The sequence below is a fragment of the Opisthorchis viverrini genome (assembly GCF_000715545.1).
Source record: "Opisthorchis viverrini unplaced genomic scaffold opera_v5_60, whole genome shotgun sequence".
In the NCBI taxonomy this organism is placed as follows: Eukaryota; Metazoa; Platyhelminthes; class Trematoda; order Opisthorchiida; family Opisthorchiidae; genus Opisthorchis; species Opisthorchis viverrini.
This window is the reverse complement of record NW_008751712.1, coordinates 903959-924034: the sequence shown is the minus strand read 5'-3', so window position 1 is coordinate 924034 and position 20076 is coordinate 903959. Positions and strand designations below refer to the sequence as shown.

Sequence of the window (20076 nt, the reverse complement as noted above, 5' to 3'; positions counted from 1 at the left end):
TCAGTCGCTGCGATATTCGGGATATCGCGATATATGTATATCTTTGTAATATACTACTCGTAAGGTTGCTGAAAATCCGTCGACAACCCACGACCGGTTTCGCCCTTCTTGGGGCTCATCAGGTGGGCGCAGTCCCCGGATTTCCTTCCAACTCTGAAGTGACTAGGTTATTTTTCACTGGTTATATCCACGTCCCCTTCATTACATGACCACATCTGAAATACCGCTGACAATTTGTGCGATTGATTTACTGAAAAGAGGCAGTTTGTCACGACAACGTGTTCGTGCGCTGCATCGGCTTTGTCGATTTTCAGTTAGGCTGCACTATGTCTCTTCGTTTATCCCAGCTATACTAAAAGTCTTTTTTGTGGTTGTATAGATCATCACTGTTAACTGAGTATGTCAAATTATTGGGGGTAATTTTATTGAAGTGTCACTACTCACAAGGTCGCTGAAAACTATCCGAAAACCCATAACGAATTCTGTCCAACCTGTAGCACACCGGGTAAACGCAGACCACCAACCCAATGTTCTGCTTTAACCACATTTGTAAAAAATCGAAAACTGAAAAGAAAGAGGGGTTCCTTCTTGGAAAACACCTAGTGAACACCTGCAGACTACTGGACAGGGATGGGAAACTCTCATACGCATTTTGTTTATAAAAACCGAATATCCGTCTTCTTCTCAAATGCGCCTTCCTAAACTTTCCTAGATGCTCGTTGACCATTATTCAGACGTGAGCGAATTCTACAAAGCAGTTCTACAAATTGCGAAATAATTCCCACTTTTCAATCGATGCGAAGTGGATTTGCGAGAAAAATACATACTACTAGCATGCCTCCTCAGTAGTATCCACCAGTACGGCCTTGACGAGGAACTCAGCTAAATCCCGTTTGTAATATTCGACTAAGTGAGCTACACAAAAATCCGCTTCATGTTTCAGTTGGCAAGACATTCGGGGTATCACAATACATTTTCTCTCAAGGTTGCCAAGTTTTCCTCAATGGCCCACAATCTGATGAGCTTCGAGAAGGCGAAACTCTGTCGTGCGCTGTTAAAGAGTTTTTAACAGCCATGTTGATGGCTTTTCGTCGAGAAAATATATTGCGATATGCCGAAAATCGCATCAACTGAAAACCCAGATAGACTGTGGGTAAAAGACTCAGTTGAAGAATATCACTCAGGAAAGACTTAGCTGGGATCTGCTTTGAGTTTAATAGGGCTACCAAGCCCTCATTCTTTGTGATTGAATAATGCATGTCTTTTCTGTCCCTTCATTCATTTTTATAAACGTACGCATATTCTACCTTGGCTTTACTCTTCTCTGGCTTCCAAAGTTAACCCTAAAAAGGGACAAGGGCTAGGGGTCCTGAACAAAACACTATGTTCTCCCACTGACTTTGGGCCAGACTTTGAGTAAAATGCTTCCAAAGTTAACCCTAAAAAGGGACAAGGGCTAGGGGTCCTGAACAAAACACTATGTTCTCCCACTGACTTTGGGCCAGACTTTTGAGTAAAATGCTCAAGATGTGGAACCTCACTCAAACCTTCCTCGGTACGGTCAACCAAGAAGTATCATTCGCCCTTAAATGTCTTCATCCACTGGCTCCTCTTCACCCAAGTCTTCTTACCCAAGTCCGAGTTAATTAGCTGTTAATCGCCTAATCTTTGCTTCTTATTCGAGCTTCTCTCCCATAAAGTAAATAAAAATAAACCTTTATTAGACGCACAAAATATCTTCCGCATTGCGGATTTCAACTTTTCTACCCCACATCAAATTTTGTAACAGGTAGGTCTTGCTCATCGGTTGTTCCCTCTTTTGATCAATGCATCTTATATCTCTGACACGGGTCTTCGGTATCTCAATCCGGTTGTTTATCCCTATCCGGTCGCGCTTCACTGTTCAGCTGTCTGGTGATCCAAGTGCAATGACTCATGATATCTATGGTGTAGGAGGTGTGCATAGCCGAGTGCGCCTCAGTGGATCGAATTCGAATAAAATTTTGTCTTCGAGCCATTAAGTTGACTGTTTTGATCGATATCAATACAGCTCGGGGTTTGTCTGCACACGTTCTGAAAGACGCGGGCTCTGGTGCAGAGAATGACAGCGTCTGTCATGATTTGCCTTCGTTACTTCGGTCAGTAAGATGTACAGGTGACGTTTTTGGCAGGTGGTATGATAAATCCTGATAAGGCCAATCTTGGAGGTCGATTCGAGGTTGACGATGACCGAACATATAACGGTAGACGCATTTTTCAGTCATGTGCGGAACATCACTTATTCCTATCCAGGACGAACTTTCAGCGCAAGCGCGCACACCGTGTAACTGGGGGACCGTACACTGCAAACGAGTTGTGGATTCATTTGCGCCGTGTGGCAGTTAATTACCGATGGGAAGCTTCTATGCAGAACTGTCGTCGGTTTTGCGGTACCCAATTTGACTCCGATCACGGCGCTGTGTAGGCCAGCGTATCTCTCCGCTTCCCAACTGGAAAGCGCTGTTTTATGCAAATCCGTTCAGTTCACCACCTGCGAGGCGACTCAGTAGCTTTGAAATACTGCGTTTGGTTTGATTAGCAGTACACATTAACCAACGTAACAATGGTGATATAGATGACGACTGGATAAGGGTGATAGAAGCCATACCTACTTACTTTCAGAACGTCTACCTGGTGTTTTCCGCGCACCCCATGAGCACTGGACGTCGTTATGTTCAGTAGCGCAGATTAAAGCCAGGAAACCTAAACTCGGAACAACCAAATGTGTTGGCGCATGCATATCCCTTACATGCCGAATATTTAGGAGCTTTAGGATTGAAAGCTAGCGCTGTGGATCGCAAAACCCTAGGAAATGCAGAAGGCTTTTATGGTGGATAGCCTCTTCTTCCTACCCCAGTAAATCCAACCAAGCGGTTCAAAGAGGATGGATGGTTGTGAAATGTTCTGATAAAATGATGTGACCTCAGTGTATTCACAGAAACATCCTCTTGAGTGACGGGCTGAATATTTCGAAGGGCAGTTGAGATGTGCCCAATTAGATGACACTCCAGAATGACTAACTGGACCCTAGAGATACATAAACACCAGTTGGCCATCGTCAATGAAAGTTCAGCATGCAATCTCATTGATTCAATGTCACAAAGTACTGGATCAGACTGATGGCATCTTGAACCCTTCAGAAGTGGGGAATCCGTCGAGGCTCTCCAACGGACCTAATCCCCGATGAAAAATTTCCAACAAAATGCAGCGCCTCGACAGTGGTTCCTTGATCCAAAAGGGGTGCAAGAATATCGTGCAGAAAGCAATGGGGCATCAACCAATTGTCTATACATGCCAAGGCTTTCTTTGGCATCATCTTACACAGATTGATCCGTCACCGGAAGGATCGGATTCACCAGAATCAAGCTGTTTTTCTCCTTAGCCGGGTTGAATCCATAATTTGGCGAGCGTTGGAACCGCGCCACTCCGGCCAGTGACCGACAGTGAACTTAGTTCTCGACCCTCAACGTTTAAACTCAATCATGAATGTCAACCAACTGATAATGCACTCCGTTCTATGACTTTGTCTGAAAAAAAGCTGAATAAAGTTTCCCATATTTGTATACCCCGCAGAGTGACAGACGCATCAGAGCTGGTAGCTTGGGATCTGATGTGGATAAAATATGCCCTGAAGTTAAAATGATCTATTTTAACCCGTCCCTTTCTGATAAATACCCCCGAAAAGCATCAAACCGACCAACGGATATTAAACAGTTGCACCCACTCGTACAAAGTATATGCTTGATCTGGTCCAATTCGAGCGGTTATTAAACAAAAAAACCTGTGATGTATATGAGGTTGTACACCAACTACGTTCTACGAAGGTGGACAATCTCGACTTCCTACTTCAGCTTAACCTATTGAGTCCTACTGAGCCCCATGTACCATGACTGTCCAGAACGTGTCCACCTACAGTGACCAACATATTTCTCTTGTCGGCCCCAAAACTATCCCTCATTTATCCTGCTGTTCACCGCAAAAATATAGCGAAAATTTCCCATCATTCACCAGCAATCCACTGAACGGAATTTGAGTGACACTGAGTGCTGCGGAACAATCGTGACTGCCCAGTGCTCACCTGGACAGGTGCGCTGATTCTTGACGTTTGGGATTTGCTTAGTTTTTCTGCCTGATTGGATTATTGGCGATGTATTCAAAATTCACACTAATTAATCCGTTGTAGAACTAACAAAATACAACTCCAAGTGAATTGCCTTCATATCTCATCGAAATAGTGCATGTATGTGTGTGCAAATCAGTTCCGTAATCGGGAGATCTTCAATGATATTCGGCCTGTGATTAACCGGCGTTCGAAAGTTTCTCGGCTATCGCTGAACCTAGGACGTTCGAATTCCTAAAATGCAACCTACCAGCACCGACGTGCACAACGTACATACCCTTGCGCAGCAGACAATGCGCACGACCAACTAGAGATAAAGACCGGCACGTGAGGATCTGATCCTGGCCTTAACGCGAATTCCATCGTCTTTTCCGAACCACTCACGGTATACGGAGACTGAAGGAGAGACAGAGAACGCAGAGACGCTACGACAAGGGTGTGAATCGCCGACAAAGCTCTCTTGCGGGTCCAGAAGACAACAGTCTCCAAGATGCACTCGAAGTGTATAGTGTCCATGCGTTCAGTCGACGATGCTACAACATTCTGACCGTGTTTTCCTCGATCACGTCCAAAGCCCAACAATGACTTTTACTCTCGCGGAAACGGAGAAATCAACCGAAAGACTATAAGCCCCAAGAGTCACAGAAACGTGCAAGTAGAAGGATAGAACTAGTGGGATTACACAATGAACCGAGTGATTTTGGGTGATTATATGGTTCATATGGATGAACTTGTTTACGATTAGCATGATTTCGGGGAGCAAAAGTGATTTAGAATTAGAGAGCTCACAATATTTGATATTTCATTGCCCGAAATATCAACGCCTTGTACACTTTTAGTATGAAATTTAAAAATACTCTGTGTACACAAAACAAAATTTAGGCTTAATTAAGTAAAAGGCTGACTTGAAGGATATGAACTGGCGTTTGGAAATTTCGGATTGAGCCACAGGCGAGAAAATCGATGAGAACTGTTGGCTATAAATAAATTTTACCAAATTATGCAACAAACTTGGGAGTCATTCGATAACCAAACACGTAGCAACAAAATAACTATTCTTGACTTACATTTGGCAGAATAGTCAACTTACGTGATCCAGAAAGGGAAGAGGAAATCGATATACCAAGATAAGTCGCTGCTCTGTTTGAAATCCCATCTAACATGCGTTTGCACAAGCCAATAAGCCGTATGAAAGTGAACACGTATCAATAAACTTACAAAAGTCACAATCAAAGGGGACGATCTCATCAAGCTGTTCATCTGTCTGTGTATTCCATCCACCTCAGCCGAGAACCATTCAGCGAAACATTTGATATGTTTAATAGAGATTTCATCCTGCAAGTGGAGCCATTCTACGGTGAAAAGCCTAGAAGCACTGTGCAAGGCAAGAGTGGCTGATCCTCTGTGGGGTTAGCCCTCACCTAGACCGGACATAGTAATGGTAACCATACCAGGTTGTCACGTATTGACTAGTGCTATTTTACCGTTAATAATCAACCAGTTTGTGTTCACGCTTTTTACACATGATTTTCACTTAACTCAGGCATTTAGTCTTCCTGGAATTGTGTCGGACAACATGTGGCATACAGTTCAGCTTGAACGTCGCGGACAAATCCTGCGTATCTGGTTAGATGGAACAGAAACAAGTCAAAGTGGGTTTCAAATGATTCAGTTTTATTACACACTGTTTTTTTCAGACTGTAACTCGTGAACGTGTATGCAGTCGCAAGTAATAGAACAATACCTTATGACATTTTCGATTAGCTAGTTGGTCAGTTGACCAAGCCACCGTCAGAAAGTATGGCTGGCATCTTGGAGAGGATCTTGTTCACAGTGAGGATTCAGGACTCCAAGATGGAATCTCTGCGATCCCATCGATTGCACTTGTCTGTCTGGCGGCTAATTTGTGTCAGCGGCATTCGTGTCATTCGATGCTGTCTGACTGAGCGCTTGGACATCTGTTTACCTGAGAATGTTTGTGGCAGACGTATAAATGATTTGGTCTTCACACGTTGGTGGGTTGGTTTACTGGAGGAGACCGCATCTCTAATACTACTTAAAACCCCTTGGAGAAAACCAGTCTTAATCAGTCAATACAGGTGATTTTACCGGATTAAAAGGAGACATACTTGAGTGGAAGGGCACGTTTAAAATGCCAATGCAAGAGTTTTTTCAGGGTACTTAGTCTGGTGAAACAGTCTCATGAAAACCACCGAAAATGGTCTCTTCTTTAGAAGGATTCCTTTTGGAATAGAGTTGAAATAAACACATAAGGACAGACCAAATTCATTATTTCCTGTGGTGTGCTTCAAAATTAGAAATTTGCTGTACTCGGCAGCAGATTTTCCACAGCTGGCAATCTGTTTCTATCCAACAAAGCCGGGAGTTGCTCTGCTAACAGGGGATCAGAGCGATTCCCTTTTCCGTTGTGAGTGAGACGCCTTCTGAAAATCCTGTGTGAAAGATGATATCTCAGAAGCTGCAAAGGTTTGCAATGGAGCTGTGCCCAAAAACCTACTCTCATTTGGAGGGCTTATATTATTTCAACATATCTTTTGGGGCAATAAAAAGTCGCTGTAGCACAGCACCCTTCCGGTGCCCAGCTGCCATGCTACCCAAAGGAAGCTTGAGGGCGGGTATACTGCCAAGTTGCCCAAGGCCGGACAGGGGACATCAGGATGCAGAGATTGGTTTTGAACCAGAGACCTTCAGTAAATTCGCGTTCACTGAGCCTTCTCTAGCCCTTGTAAGGTAATCGCTTTACGGTAGTATTTTTCCGATCTTTTTTACGGACGAAAATGAATGCTTTATTAACTGAATATACGCCTTATTGTACCTCTTGTACAGACTTGTCTAGGGGGCCATACTGCATTCTGTATCATTTTATTTTATTATTCTAGAATTAAAAATTCGCAGAATGTACATGTGTATGGTGTGCGACATGAAGGTTTAATCTTCTTTTAAAACAGGCCATTTGGATGTCAAATGATGCTCGTCTTTTATTATATATTATTTATACACTTCTCAGAGGAATGGAGCTTAAAATAAGGTGCTAAACTGAGCTCAACTGAGGAGGTTTGCAAATCTAGTTCAGTCTCAGTGTAGTGATTGTGCAAGATCGTGGATCACTGAATAAGATCGAGGCATGGAGTAACACTCACCGTGTTTCCCCAGGGATTTCCATTCTACAAGTGCTTTGAAATCTAAAACAAAAAAAGCTTCCCTACAACAGATAGCAAACACATTTTTAAAAATTTTTATCTTCACTAGCCCGCTTCAATAACAGTTCACTTTTTAACGCTTGGCGAATTCGAAGGACAAGCCAAAACTCCAGTTGGAAAGCGGCTGAGAGGGTCTTGACAGAGTCCTCGTGATTGTACTTTGCGAATTCGGATCCGAAAGCCCTACTTGATTTGTCGTTGTGGTTGGTAGTGTAACTGCCGGTCCAAGTATTTTAAACGGAAACTGATCAACTGCTTGCCAAAAACACTAGTTGTATGGCTGTAGAATATCCTTTGGCCCTTCATTCCTGTTCCATCTTCCTTGCAGTTCATGACGAGGGCGTAGTTATCGATTTTCTTTCAGCCTTCTTGTTCTTCCGCCTGAATACGAAACTGCGCACAGTTGTCCGAATACTCTTTTGAGAATCTGGCCAGCATGAAAGGGAAACACTTTCAAATACCAGCATATTCATCTGGGGAACATCATAAATTATAAATCTGACTGGGATTCAGTTCAGCTTACTTTAGACATAAAACAAATCGACATTAATGCAATCACGCAAAACGTTAAAGAATATTACTGTAGACTCTCCAAACAGGTATAATAATGAACGGAGTAATCAAACACCAAAATGCTGCTTTGGATAGCCTTATTAAATGTATCATAGGTTATCAACTCGTATCTCAGTTTGGACTGATTCATCAGTCGTGGATTTCTTCTGGGTGTTTTTTTAATTTTCTCAAATGCAGGTATCTTACTGCCTAGAATGGACTTTTCGGTGGGTGGAATCGTGATTGGTAGATGTTATCAGTCGAAACACCCTCTGGGAGTCAATCAATTAACCGAAAGTGTACTTGATTATGTGGGACAAATACGGCACTTTCATTTTAATGGCATCACATTCAACGGGATAAAACTTTCAACTTCAACAGTCGGGCTGTCTTCAACTGTTGACGGGTTCCGTTGGATTGTCGAAGCGACTTCGGACATTGAAGAACATGAATCAACGCCTTCGACTGACCCAGTCCAAGGAGTGACATTTGCCACCCAGTTCCTGGATCCTGAATGTTTCGCGAAGATTTCTGTTCAGAGCTCTGAAGTCATATATCCAATCAGCTTTAAATTTCGGCCATATTCGTTTGATGGAATTGTGCTCTATCACACGGATTTCAAGAACACCACGGCCCTCATCCTGGAAATGACCGGGGGAAGTCTACGTGCTGTGGTGCTCGCGGAAAAATATAGACATGAAGTAAATATTTTGAATGGGATTGGGCTGATCGGCAATTGGATTCAGCTCACTCTTGTCAGGTGAGTGACGCATGATCGATGCCTGTTGTTTTTGTGAGGTTGTGAGCGAGTTAAGTTGGTTTAGTCAAGAGGAAGACACTATCCACGTGAGACTCCACTAAATGACATCCGCAGAAAAAACTGGACGCCAAACTTTGAAGCCCATTTCTATTTAACAGGTCTGGACGTTTGCTTAGCAGAGCTGGACGTATGAGATTCTGATACATTGGTCCCACAGTGAGACTGTGGGCACTGCGGGTTTTCGTATCGTATTATAAGTAGTGAAAATTGCCCACCGGGTTTATTATATGAGAACCTTTGACTTTTGCTCCCCACACTTTAAAAGTATCAATAAATGTAGTCGTACAACTTGCGATCATATTAGACTGTTACTTAGGGAGATTCGTCTCATATCCAACTTCCGCCATGTAAGGAGAGGGGTCACTTAGACATGCACTAACTTGTATAACTTACTGAGGCTTTACACAGCGGCTGTTAACGTAACCAATCACGTCAGTTATACAACACATCATTACATATTCGAGTAATTATGCGACATTGGCTAATCTGAGTCCTGTCATTTGATTGTTCCAAAGGCACCTGGAGAAGCTATAATAACCCAAAAGTACATGATGATTTCTAGAAAACACCGTGCAAATTGCAGTTCATAAACGACAATTTCGCCAAGTCTTATAGAACTTCAAACGTATGAGTAATTCTCAGAGATTGTTGTTGATATATCATCTCCCCCGCTAATTCTTTTTAGTCATTCAAGTTTGTATATATTTGTCAAAAAATATCGAGACCTTCGGGCTTAGGTGCGGACTTGAACCAAACATATTACTGACTGTACCCTTGTCGTGTTTGCTGCCACAAACCATCTCGTGCGACAAAATCATTTCAGTTCCATTAAGTTTTGTCCTGCACCTTTGCTTTCATACAAGTATCTCATATAAATTTGGATTACGAGCCCATCTGGAACAAACGTCCTTGAGGCTACTACTCTAACGATGATAATACTAATGGGGAAGCACACGAGTAGTATGTGTTTTTGCGTCTTTTGAAAAGGGGAGACCTGTTGCGGAATTTGTGGAGTTGCTTTGTAACATTTGCTTGTATTTGAGCGATGAATGATTGGAGTCAATGAATATCCAGGACAGTTCAAGAAGACGCGTTCAGGAGAAGATCGATGTCCAGTTTTTGTAAATAAGATGCAAAGAAGAGTTTTGCTTCCCTGTCCAATGGTCTGTAGCCGGTCAGTTGGCATTTCCTGATAAGTAACTCCGCAGCGAAGGCCTTCTTCCTTTTTCTAATTTCTGTAAGGCTATCAACCACAACGATATTCAGCGATTCATACTCTCATGTCCTTATGTGTAGAAGACTGCCATTGGCTTGTGTAAATGTTCAAACGTGTACTTTCCACAATTAAAGTGACTTGTGTCTCAGTAAATCGGTGGGTGATACGTCGGCGAAGACTTGCCTAACGTTGGTGGATCTAGAATGACAATAAACAGTAATGCAACGTCATTTATCTGACCAAGATTTCTTGCAAAGTGAAAGCAAGGATGAAAAGTTTCTCAAGGCAAACCTTAGGCTGTCAAATGCGTAATAGGTTGTTTGTTTTTAAAAACACAAGTATCGTGTCTCTTGGAACAAGAATGTTAAAATGAGTAATGTGGGAAAAAGGACACCAATACTGACTTTCACAATCTGCGAATAAGAGTGAAAGACTTAGAGAAACAATTGGAATATGGTGGACGGGACCGATACACTTGTAAGACGATTGTGCTCCGAATGGGTCAAGCATATTAGTGATATACTAGCTTCAGTTTTGTGCACCGCTGATCACATATGGTGACGTGCAGTACAGACTGCACCGAATCAACACTCTCATACCAACTGGTAAGCTTAAATCAAATAAAAATATTTGACTTCACTGAATGAACCAGAGTCACTTCATTCCAGTTACCCTCAGAGTTAATCTTCCAGGATTAGAAGCTCCTGGCGACCAGAATATTCCATGTTAATGGGAGTCAAAATAAATGTTCTCAAATAAAGGGTGGTCGATGGAGGTGGGAAAGTTTTTAAGCTGTGATTTTCCGGTCACTGGTTGAACACTCAATCGATCGGTTGCGAGTAAGTGCACAAGTGTGATTTGCCCTCACTTAGACAGGCTATACACCATTCATCCTTCAATCACGGGAACCACATCACGTGGTCACGTATTGAACAGCTCCTCGAGTGACGACTTCTCAGAAGGAAGTTTCACTCATTTCAGAAGGACTTGTTGAACAATCGGTTCTAAACTTTTTTCTATAGATTGAGAAGTTTCCTTCACTTTGTGAAATTACTCTTCCTCTGAGGCACACGATGATCACTCCAAAAGTGAACGAATAAGCCTAAGGATGTGGAGCCATCACCATCGTGGTTTACTATATGACTGTTTGTGGATGATGGTAGTGCTCTCCTGCACATCGATAAATTTATTGTTAGATTAGAATGGCAGGTTACGGAAGAATAGCACTGTTGCCTGCTCCGCAGTCTAGTTTTACCACATAACCAACGGGCGGTTTAAATAGAGTGCCTTTTCTACATTCACCTCGCGGCGATGTATTTTGCTCTGGCTTGGTATTACAGCCACCACTGTTTAACCCAGTTGCAACCTCAAGAATCAGATGCCTCCTCACTAGGGCTTAACAGATCAAATTTTTTACCACGGATGTTTATGCCATAAAAAATGTCTGGTCTTGGTGATTTGTTCGTAATTAGTGCTTGCCTGGTTGGTCTTCAGACGAAGATTTAGCTGATCTTACCACATACTGTCATCAAGTTTTGTATTTGGGGATGTTCGATCATTCCGCCTCATGTCGCTTGTGTATTTCACTCATCCGGTTGGTTGACCATGGAAGAGCTCTTATCGTCCGTTATATGCATCTCTATATTATAACTGTTCCTTGGTGATGAGGCTTCACACAGACAAAGCACACTGGAGGTGCTTCAGTGTATGAGTTGAAACGAAGATTCCGTTTCTGAACAGAACCATAATCGCGAGCTGAGGAAACCCCAATCGACTCCAACTCTAAGGCCAAATGTTTCTGGAAGCTCTTCTCCTTTGTACTGTTATTCTATCGCAAATATCACGGCCTCTCATACATACTAGGGGTAGCAATAAAATCCACACTAATCACCTAGTCAAGGGGTCTCGAAAGTGTTCCAGAGGCCATATTAATCTTCCACATTTTTAAACCACCTATAGTTCAGAAGTAGGGTTTGTTCGTTGACAGCATTAAGTAAGGATCTCCAATAATGACAGTGAAGATATATTTTAGACATCGAAGAACGTCCAAATGAGCTCTGTGGCCTGAGACTCCGAGACATTGCTTCGACATCTGATGATACTCCAGCTCCAATCACTACATATGACGATTTTGCGTATCATGGTGGTGTGGTGTGTGGCGCAACAAATAGTTTTGTGTGTTTTAAAGAGTTCGTCATAAACAAGTTACGAAATCAATAGAAATAAATGAATCTTCAACCCCATTGTTTCGTATCATATCATTGGAACTGTCTCCTTTCAGGCTGGATAAATTTGTGGAAGTTCGCATTGTTCATTCAGCAAATGGGAGCCCGTCAGTCACAAGCTGGAAAAAACTGGAATTGCCAGTCAATTTTCGATTGGATACGCGTGCAACCCAACTGATTTTTGGAAGCGTGCCGAGGGAAGTCCGACAGACTGATATGGAGAGCGGTGAAGGATTTAAGGTATGTAGAGATCACATGTGACCGCATGCAATGTTTAGACAATGTCGATGACTCTTGTGAATGTAACGTCAGACAACGGACAAGTCGTTTTTACCTTTTGTTCCAGCCACACAAACCCTTGCGAGTAAAATCCTGAAACTGGACAATTTTTTCAAGTAACGCATTTTACGCAAAAAAGAGCTTTTGTGTTGGCTTGTTCTCAATGAGAAAAAGGCCTCCTAGACAAAGGTTTAGATATTTTGTGAATCCAACCAAGAGTACCGCAAACCATTTACACAGACTGGTCAACCTGCTCTTGCATCTGTGTTGATGTCTTCAGTCATACCTATGCACAATGTAAAAGGCTATTCTTAACTAGATTTTACCCGATTAACCAATTAGGCCTGAAAACGTGTGGAGCAAGGTTATTAGAGCAACTTGCAATTGTATCACTGGCGACGGAAATACGATTTTCTGATATGTGATAGCTGAATAATTGAGACACTCGAAATAATCGTAACTTTTTTATTCAATTGGGATTCCTTCCTGCAAAAGAAATCATTCCATACCGAAAAACTAGGAAGCGCCTCACGCAGGTTTTAAACGTCTGAATTTGAGATTTGTGGCATTGGAAGTTCACAACAGAAAGGTGGGTTGCTTTCCATAATACGTTCAACGCTTAGAGTTATCGACCGCTGGTCTATTTTCGGAAATCAGTCTTTTTTCAGCGTTATCATGATAAACTGGTTAAAGCTGGTTGAGTTTTTCTTAGTGCCATTAAGGAAACTAATATTGCTTACCTTACTCCAAGTTTCATATGGACGGCATCATTATGAAATCCACGATATATGACACTCTAAGTTGTCCAACTGTTCTTCCTAGTTAACTATGACATGTACTCACGGTATTCCAAGGATACATGTGCAGAAGCTCAACACCTTTTCCGTGTGAACAATTCTGTATAGCGTCTGTAAGCATCTCTGCACAGGAGTTCAACCGGTGACCTCTAGCTCTGGCGTACAGGCTGATTTACCGCAGATACTACTCAACGTTGCGCACTCAGATTCCATACTGTTGTCTAAGCATCTGAGTAGCCTATGTGGGTTGGTAGTGCTTGAGAGCGTTTCGTATGACGTCCACAGTAATTCAGACATTGATGTCACAAAAATCCATTGGCTTGAACGTAAGTAGGCAAACAGAAATTTGTAGACCATCAATAAGAGTTACCCTCAGCTGGTTAACTGGGTGAAGTTCACGGGTTCGAGTCGCGTCCACAGTATTTGTTTTTTTTTGTTTTACCCGCGTACGATCGAATTCTTTCTGAAGAACAAATGTTTCAGACTGCCATGCGTCAAATTTAGGTCAATGTACAATTGTAAATTTCTGGCAATACTTATCAGATTTGAGGTAGTGATCTTCTACACTATCGAATGAGATGTAAACCGAATCTTGGGATCTTCGTATGACTGCATCTTAGTTTGGAATATTGGACAATTCTGGAGATGATTCGAGTGAACTTCTTACCGAGGGAAAAATACACTCAATTGCATGTCAGTTTGATTTTGGCGGGAGACACACTAGAACCTAGTTGAATCTCTTGTTTATAATGTCTTTTGTACATCTGAATGTGGTACACCAGGCTAACTCAAGAAGTGCGAAATCGTCTGTCGAAGAGACTTTAACAACCTTCTGAGTGATGTATTTTGCCCATAAATGTACCACGATATCTCGAATATCATACCAGCTGAAACCAAAGTCCAGTCTTCTAGTCCGATAGTGCCTTGCATGGATGACTGTCAACTGTGATCGTAAGGTTCTCGTAAGGTTCTTCACCAACCCGACGCTAAGTACCACTACGCTCCCTAATAACGCATTGATGATGTCCCGTCGATTGGTGATGAAAGGCTTGCAGTCAGAATACCCAACTCAGTGATCAAGCCAACGACCATATGAAAAAATGTTCATGCCGCGCGAAAAAATCTTCCCCAACAGCTTGTGGACTTTCTGACATATTGTATTTCTTGCTGTTTTCAGTTTTAACTTTGCATCCGCAGATAACAGTCTCAAACAAGCACTAAGAACGACAAGCTTTTCACGTAGAGTGACAACTTTGCGACCTCATATCGTGCCCACGAAGAGCAGGCTTTGCGGTTCTTTCTTACGAGGGTCCAACACTTGCTTCTTTCGGAGGTGTAGGCCTCGACGTAATTGTGATAGGCTAGCAAGAAGTTCCTTAGTCATCCGTTTTCATTATTTCCTTCAAAAGTGAGGCTTACAATTAAACCGCGATTGTTCAACAGTAGTGTTGGACACTGATGTAGTCTTCTCACCTACAGCGGTGCTAATTCTTTAATTATATAAGTCCGTCTTGTTTTTCATTTTATTAAAACAAACTGACACCAAGAGGACCGGCTGATCAAAACAATGTTCCCCGTACATGGTCAAACGAGTGGTACTCAAACTGGTCCACAAAGGTGGATAACTCTCATTGACTTAGTACTCGTTATTGCGTCCTTTGTGTTATGCTGTTGTCATCCAGTAGGTCTTCTCCTTGTTTCCATCTCTTGAGGTGATTTTTCGTAACACACCCAAAGACTACGATATTTTTCACTCAGCATGCCGCATAGCTCAAGAATCTGCGTTTCATTCATTTCTGGTATTTGAAACCTGACATTCTCTCCAGGTCACTTCGGTAACTGAAGACGAGTCAGATGCAGTAACTGGTACCACTTCGGTATCTCCAAAGTCATCGTTTCGGAACAACTTGGGGTTCTCAATGTTTCCACTGTGGTTGCCGTAATTCTCTCTAGTGTAATTTCTTGTGCGCAGATTATCAGTCCCCAGCAGTTGCCAAGTTCGTCTTGTTTAATTGAACATAACGAGAACTGGTTTGTTTTCTGAGCTGGGTAATTTGATTGCGAACGTTTCACCAATACCCATCACCGATTATCAACAATCAATCAGCCAATGAATCAATCAATCAATGTGTTGTTTTGGTGTGTGATAGGGAGTAGTGATGGGTCGATGGCTGTGCGATGACTTGCGTTGCGAGTGTGTCAATATAGGTGCGATCACGGTTGGTTGTTCGGTCGTGCGTCCCTATTGGTTGGCATGACATCCTGTGACCTGATTTGTCGACAAGCATGTGGTCTTTGAGCTTGCCTCCACCGCTCTCTTACTCTGGGTGGTGCCAGGTGACCTGTGTAATTAATCTCTCTGGGTCTCAGTCTTGACCTGACTCCAAGAAGTTTTTTGTTTCTTGGTTTATTAACGGGACTTTCGGCGCTCTTCTAGTTGAGATGTTGGCCCTTTACACCTAGCGCTGCATGAGTTGGATCTCATAAGGAAGAAAGTGTTGGTGGCTCAGGTAGTCAACCTGTTCGATGAGCTAGGCACTTTGATTGCAAACGTTTCATTATTGGTCGAGGTGAAATCAGTGCGGTTTAGTGGTGCGTAGCGATGGGTTGGCGGTTGTGCGTTGAATAGTTGAATTGGATCTAGTTCGTCGTATCGACCAAATGAGTCTGTCGTAGTGTACCAAGCTTCCAAGAATCTCCTTCCGTGTTTCTTGTCTCAGCATATCAAAGATGTTTTCGTTATCCAGGTTGAAAGTGTGACGTTCTTGGTCTTTATATAAGAATATCGTGCATAGATGCCATAAGGTTACGGATACCAGCGGCCATCCATGCTATCTGAGTTACCAACGTCTCCTCTCAACATCAAGGAAGGAGAACTATAAAGATAGCTCATAAGTTCCCTGGTGCTAGGATGGACATCGGACAAAATCGTACGGAGTCTACTCTCATCACCCTACAGTTCGGTGGAGTTCGAAGGGTGATTCGTTTTGAGGGAGGACAGCATAATCTGGATGCAGTTATGTTTGTTGAACTTCTTCGTTTTTGCACTTTCATGGACTTCTGGAAGTTTTCTGATCTGTCATGTTAAAACTGCCATTAATGTTTAGGGTTGTATTGGAGATATCAAAGTTTGGAAGAATCAACCTGTGGACATCTTGCAATACGAAATCAAACATGCTGCAAACAAGTATGGGTCTGGGTACTGCCGTACCCGTGTACGACCAGGGTGCTCAATCAACTCGAAGATTACGTGCTTGGATACCGAAACGAAAAAATTGTATGGAGAAAGCTCAGCAGCGAGACGATGTTGGAACGACGGTCGATGTGTGCAGAAATGGAGGCAAAACGCTTGTGACTGCAAAGGAACAGCATTCCAAGGACCAAACTGTGAAGCAAGTGAGTACTTTGCTTTCTCAGAAATAGGTAAAGATACTTCCTTTTATGATTGCGTCATAAAAGAAACGGTAATGGATCAAGGTGTGCTAGATTCAACTGTGGAGTTGCTCGAATTCAGAGGTTTACACAAAGGAAGGCAGTGAAGAACGCCAGTACTCTCTCATTAACAAGGATTTCAGTTTGTCGGCTGAAGGCGTCCAAAGTGCAAAAGGTTCAGGATAAATAGAATGAAGAGTAATGTTGAAACATTGTATTTATCCACGTACTAATGATAAACGATGCGCCGCCCCCATTAAGTCTTACCAATTTACTCAATTTCCTAGCCATATGGGAACGCATAAAAATATACACAGGTCAACATTTTTCGAAGCGTTTAGAACTTCTAGGAGCAATAAGTACATGGCTACGGCATTTCTATTCATCGTTGGGAGAATAGAGTTTGTCCCAAATAGCAATCGCCTGCAGTGAGATTTCTTACCACAAGTGGAATGTTTTACGAACATTCTACCACAGTCTTTAAACCGTGCGAATTCGGATATCTGGTTGACCAGGAGGCAGAGCGTGATGTAGGTCAAGCGGCGTTGTAAGCAGCACACTTTCGAGTGAACGTCTGACTGTGGATTTCCTTATATATTCCCCCCATGTTTGAAACTTAGTTCCCTATTTCATTAATAAATGCGATGAATATTCATCAATATATCCCCGTACGAACGGAGGTGGCTTCATTTCCTCGGTAACATTGATGGTAACAATACCTGGCAAGGTGTTTTACAAAGCATTCACTCCAATCTACATCGTCACGCAAATTAACTCAGAACACGTTGTCCCGTCCATTTGTGTGATCAACCTTTGATAGCTTACCTGGTAATGATGTATCTGGTCAACTGGCTTCTTCTGAGAGAGGCTTATCGGGAAAGTGACACACACAGTCTTATGCGCTCCCCATGAATATTTTAATCAATATGGCCTGGCACGATGATCTGGAAAATCAGTTGGTATAAATTTGCTCGTCATAGCTTCCTGTACTAGCGATGCTGGATAGTCAAGTACTAAAGTTACACCAAAAAGTTACAGAAAAAACAATACAAGCGCTTGGTTCATGCATCTCCTCATTGTATAAACACTGAAGTATTGTGGCCGGTCGCAGACGTTTTTGTAGCCAAAATTTAAGTTCCAAAAATTTATTCTTGGAGTTGAAAAATGCCATTTTTGTTGCACATTTTGTGATTAGAAGTGTACACACATCGACATTTTCATGCTTGAATTTATTCAAACTTATGAGTTTCCGTGAAATATCTTCTTTCGTAGCGATTATGTGCTAGTCAACTCTTCCAACAGATTCGCTGTCCCAGCAGAACCTTTCAGCAGCCTGGATAGTAAGGCCTCCACACCCATCTGACTGTAGTGTTCCATCTAGTCATCACGATGCCATCAATCAATTAATTGTGTTCCATCATACCCACGTTCAAGTTATATCGTCATCAAAATGACACAGACAAATAAGGAATGATGAGCTGTGTATTCGCTTTCGAATATACCTCGCAAAACAAAACCTTTCAGCAGCCTGGATAGTAAGGCCTCCACACCCATCTGACTGTAGTGTTCCATCTAGTCATCACGATGCCATCAATCAATTAATTGTGTTCCATCATACCCACGTTCAAGTTATATCGTCATCAAAATGACACAGACAAATAAGGAATGATGAGCTGTGTATTCGCTTTCGAATATACCTTCGCAAAAACAAGTCCTCGGAAAACATCGACGTAAACCTTTGAATTCAAAGCACAAAGGAGGGGTTTCGTGAATATTTTTCCCTCTCGTTCCTTTACTATTTGAGAGTTTTCTGACGGTTAGACTCACACAGCAACACTTGAGTTTGAGAACCCCATTATTGTGACGTCCATCGTGCACGAGTAATAATCAACTTGTGGTGGTCCGTTTAAACAATTTTCAAAAACACGTTCGCTTTTATGTGTCAACATAACAAATTTACGCCGGTGAATTCCTCAGGATTTGATCTTCTGATTTCCTAATATCTCTCCACACTTGCTTGTGGCTAGGCATAGCACACTGCAACTAAAGATGGATTTCATGTTTACTGAAGATGAGGTGAACACCATTCAGTTCACGTGACTTTCCTATTACCGGTCAATAATAGCTGCATTGTTCAGTCGACGTTTTCTCTATTTTTCGATGTTTAAGTTGGGACAACGGTATACTTTGGTCACAAACAAACGAATGTGACAACTGCCTCCAGTAAATTCATACCGGAGATTCCGGGATACATTCAGCTACAATTTTTTCCCTGGGTGCATACGGTTAGATGGGACCAATGGGTTGTCGGCATGCAGACAGATGTGCGAAACGAAAGTCCGCAAGGTAAACCGGACGGGTCACGTATGACAATTCTGCGTGTGCTTGAGGAAGATCAGATTGGAAATGCTCTGCACCTGTACTTGGTAAGTTTTTCACCCTCTTGAGAAATTGCACGGCAGCTCAGTTGAAGAATCATGTGGAAGCCTTCAGAATGTTTAATAACTAAGATTAAGCAAACATGAAGGTTCGACTGCGTTCATTTTTCCTGTGGCGCTCTTGCAAAACGAAATCACTGGACAAAAACGAAACGCGATGCTCTATCCTACGGAATCGCCGATTCATATAAGCTTTGTCTACTCCCTTCTGCAGTTGACTGTGGTTACTGAAGTTTTCTCATGTTAATTTTTTCTAAGTAATATTTACACCCCAAAGTTGGATTTCAGTACAACCCATATCAAGCAGTTAACGCCAGAAATTTGTTGCAAAGGGATTACTATAGAAGGTCATGATCCTTTCCTTATGCACAGATTGTTTCCCGAAATTCATTTGTTAAAATATCTATCAGAAGCCTTGGAAGCCTTGCACTTTCAGGGTCAACCGTTTTAGTTACGACGGACTATGTAGCACTGAATGTGAAAAGCGCGGTAGATTCTTGGTGCACTGCTCCTCTGTCGGCAAAGGGCCACACAGGATATCTAATGGCTGAATAGACGTCAGATGTAACGGATTTTGTGAAAACTGGTACTTTGCACCTGGTGCTGCAGTCGTTTAGTTTATGAGTTGCTTTTTTGTCAGCTAAGTGTTTGAGAAAGCGTCGTCCTTGTAATGGATATGATTTTTAGTTGGATGCACATATCGCCGTTTACAACGGTTCACTCAGCGATAACTGCCTCGGTATCCGCAATGGTGTAGAAGGTTTTTATCGAAATAGACTCATTTGCAAATAAAATTGGTTTCCGAGAGACTCATTTTTCACCCAGCTAAATCTAACGTTTTTGGTGTCTCCGGACAACTGAATGTGCTGAGTCAGGCCGCATCATGTTCCCATTGCTACGATACTCGAGATATCGCAATTCGTGTATATGCGTGATG

General features: G+C 42.3%; 1 protein-coding gene across 1 annotated transcript; it reads left to right on the top strand.

Moving 5' to 3' along the window:
- Positions 1-5702: 5702 nt before the first annotated feature.
- T265_03764 (hypothetical protein) lies at positions 5703-20074 on the top strand (the record flags this gene model as incomplete). The annotated part of the gene is made up of 6 exons (XM_009168317.1): positions 5703-5811; positions 8131-8692; positions 12250-12433; positions 16377-16785; positions 18871-19131; positions 19965-20074. The coding sequence occupies 6 exons, from the start codon at positions 5736-5738 to the stop codon at positions 20072-20074; spliced, it is 1602 nt and encodes a 533-aa protein (XP_009166581.1).
- Positions 20075-20076: the final 2 nt, after the last annotated feature.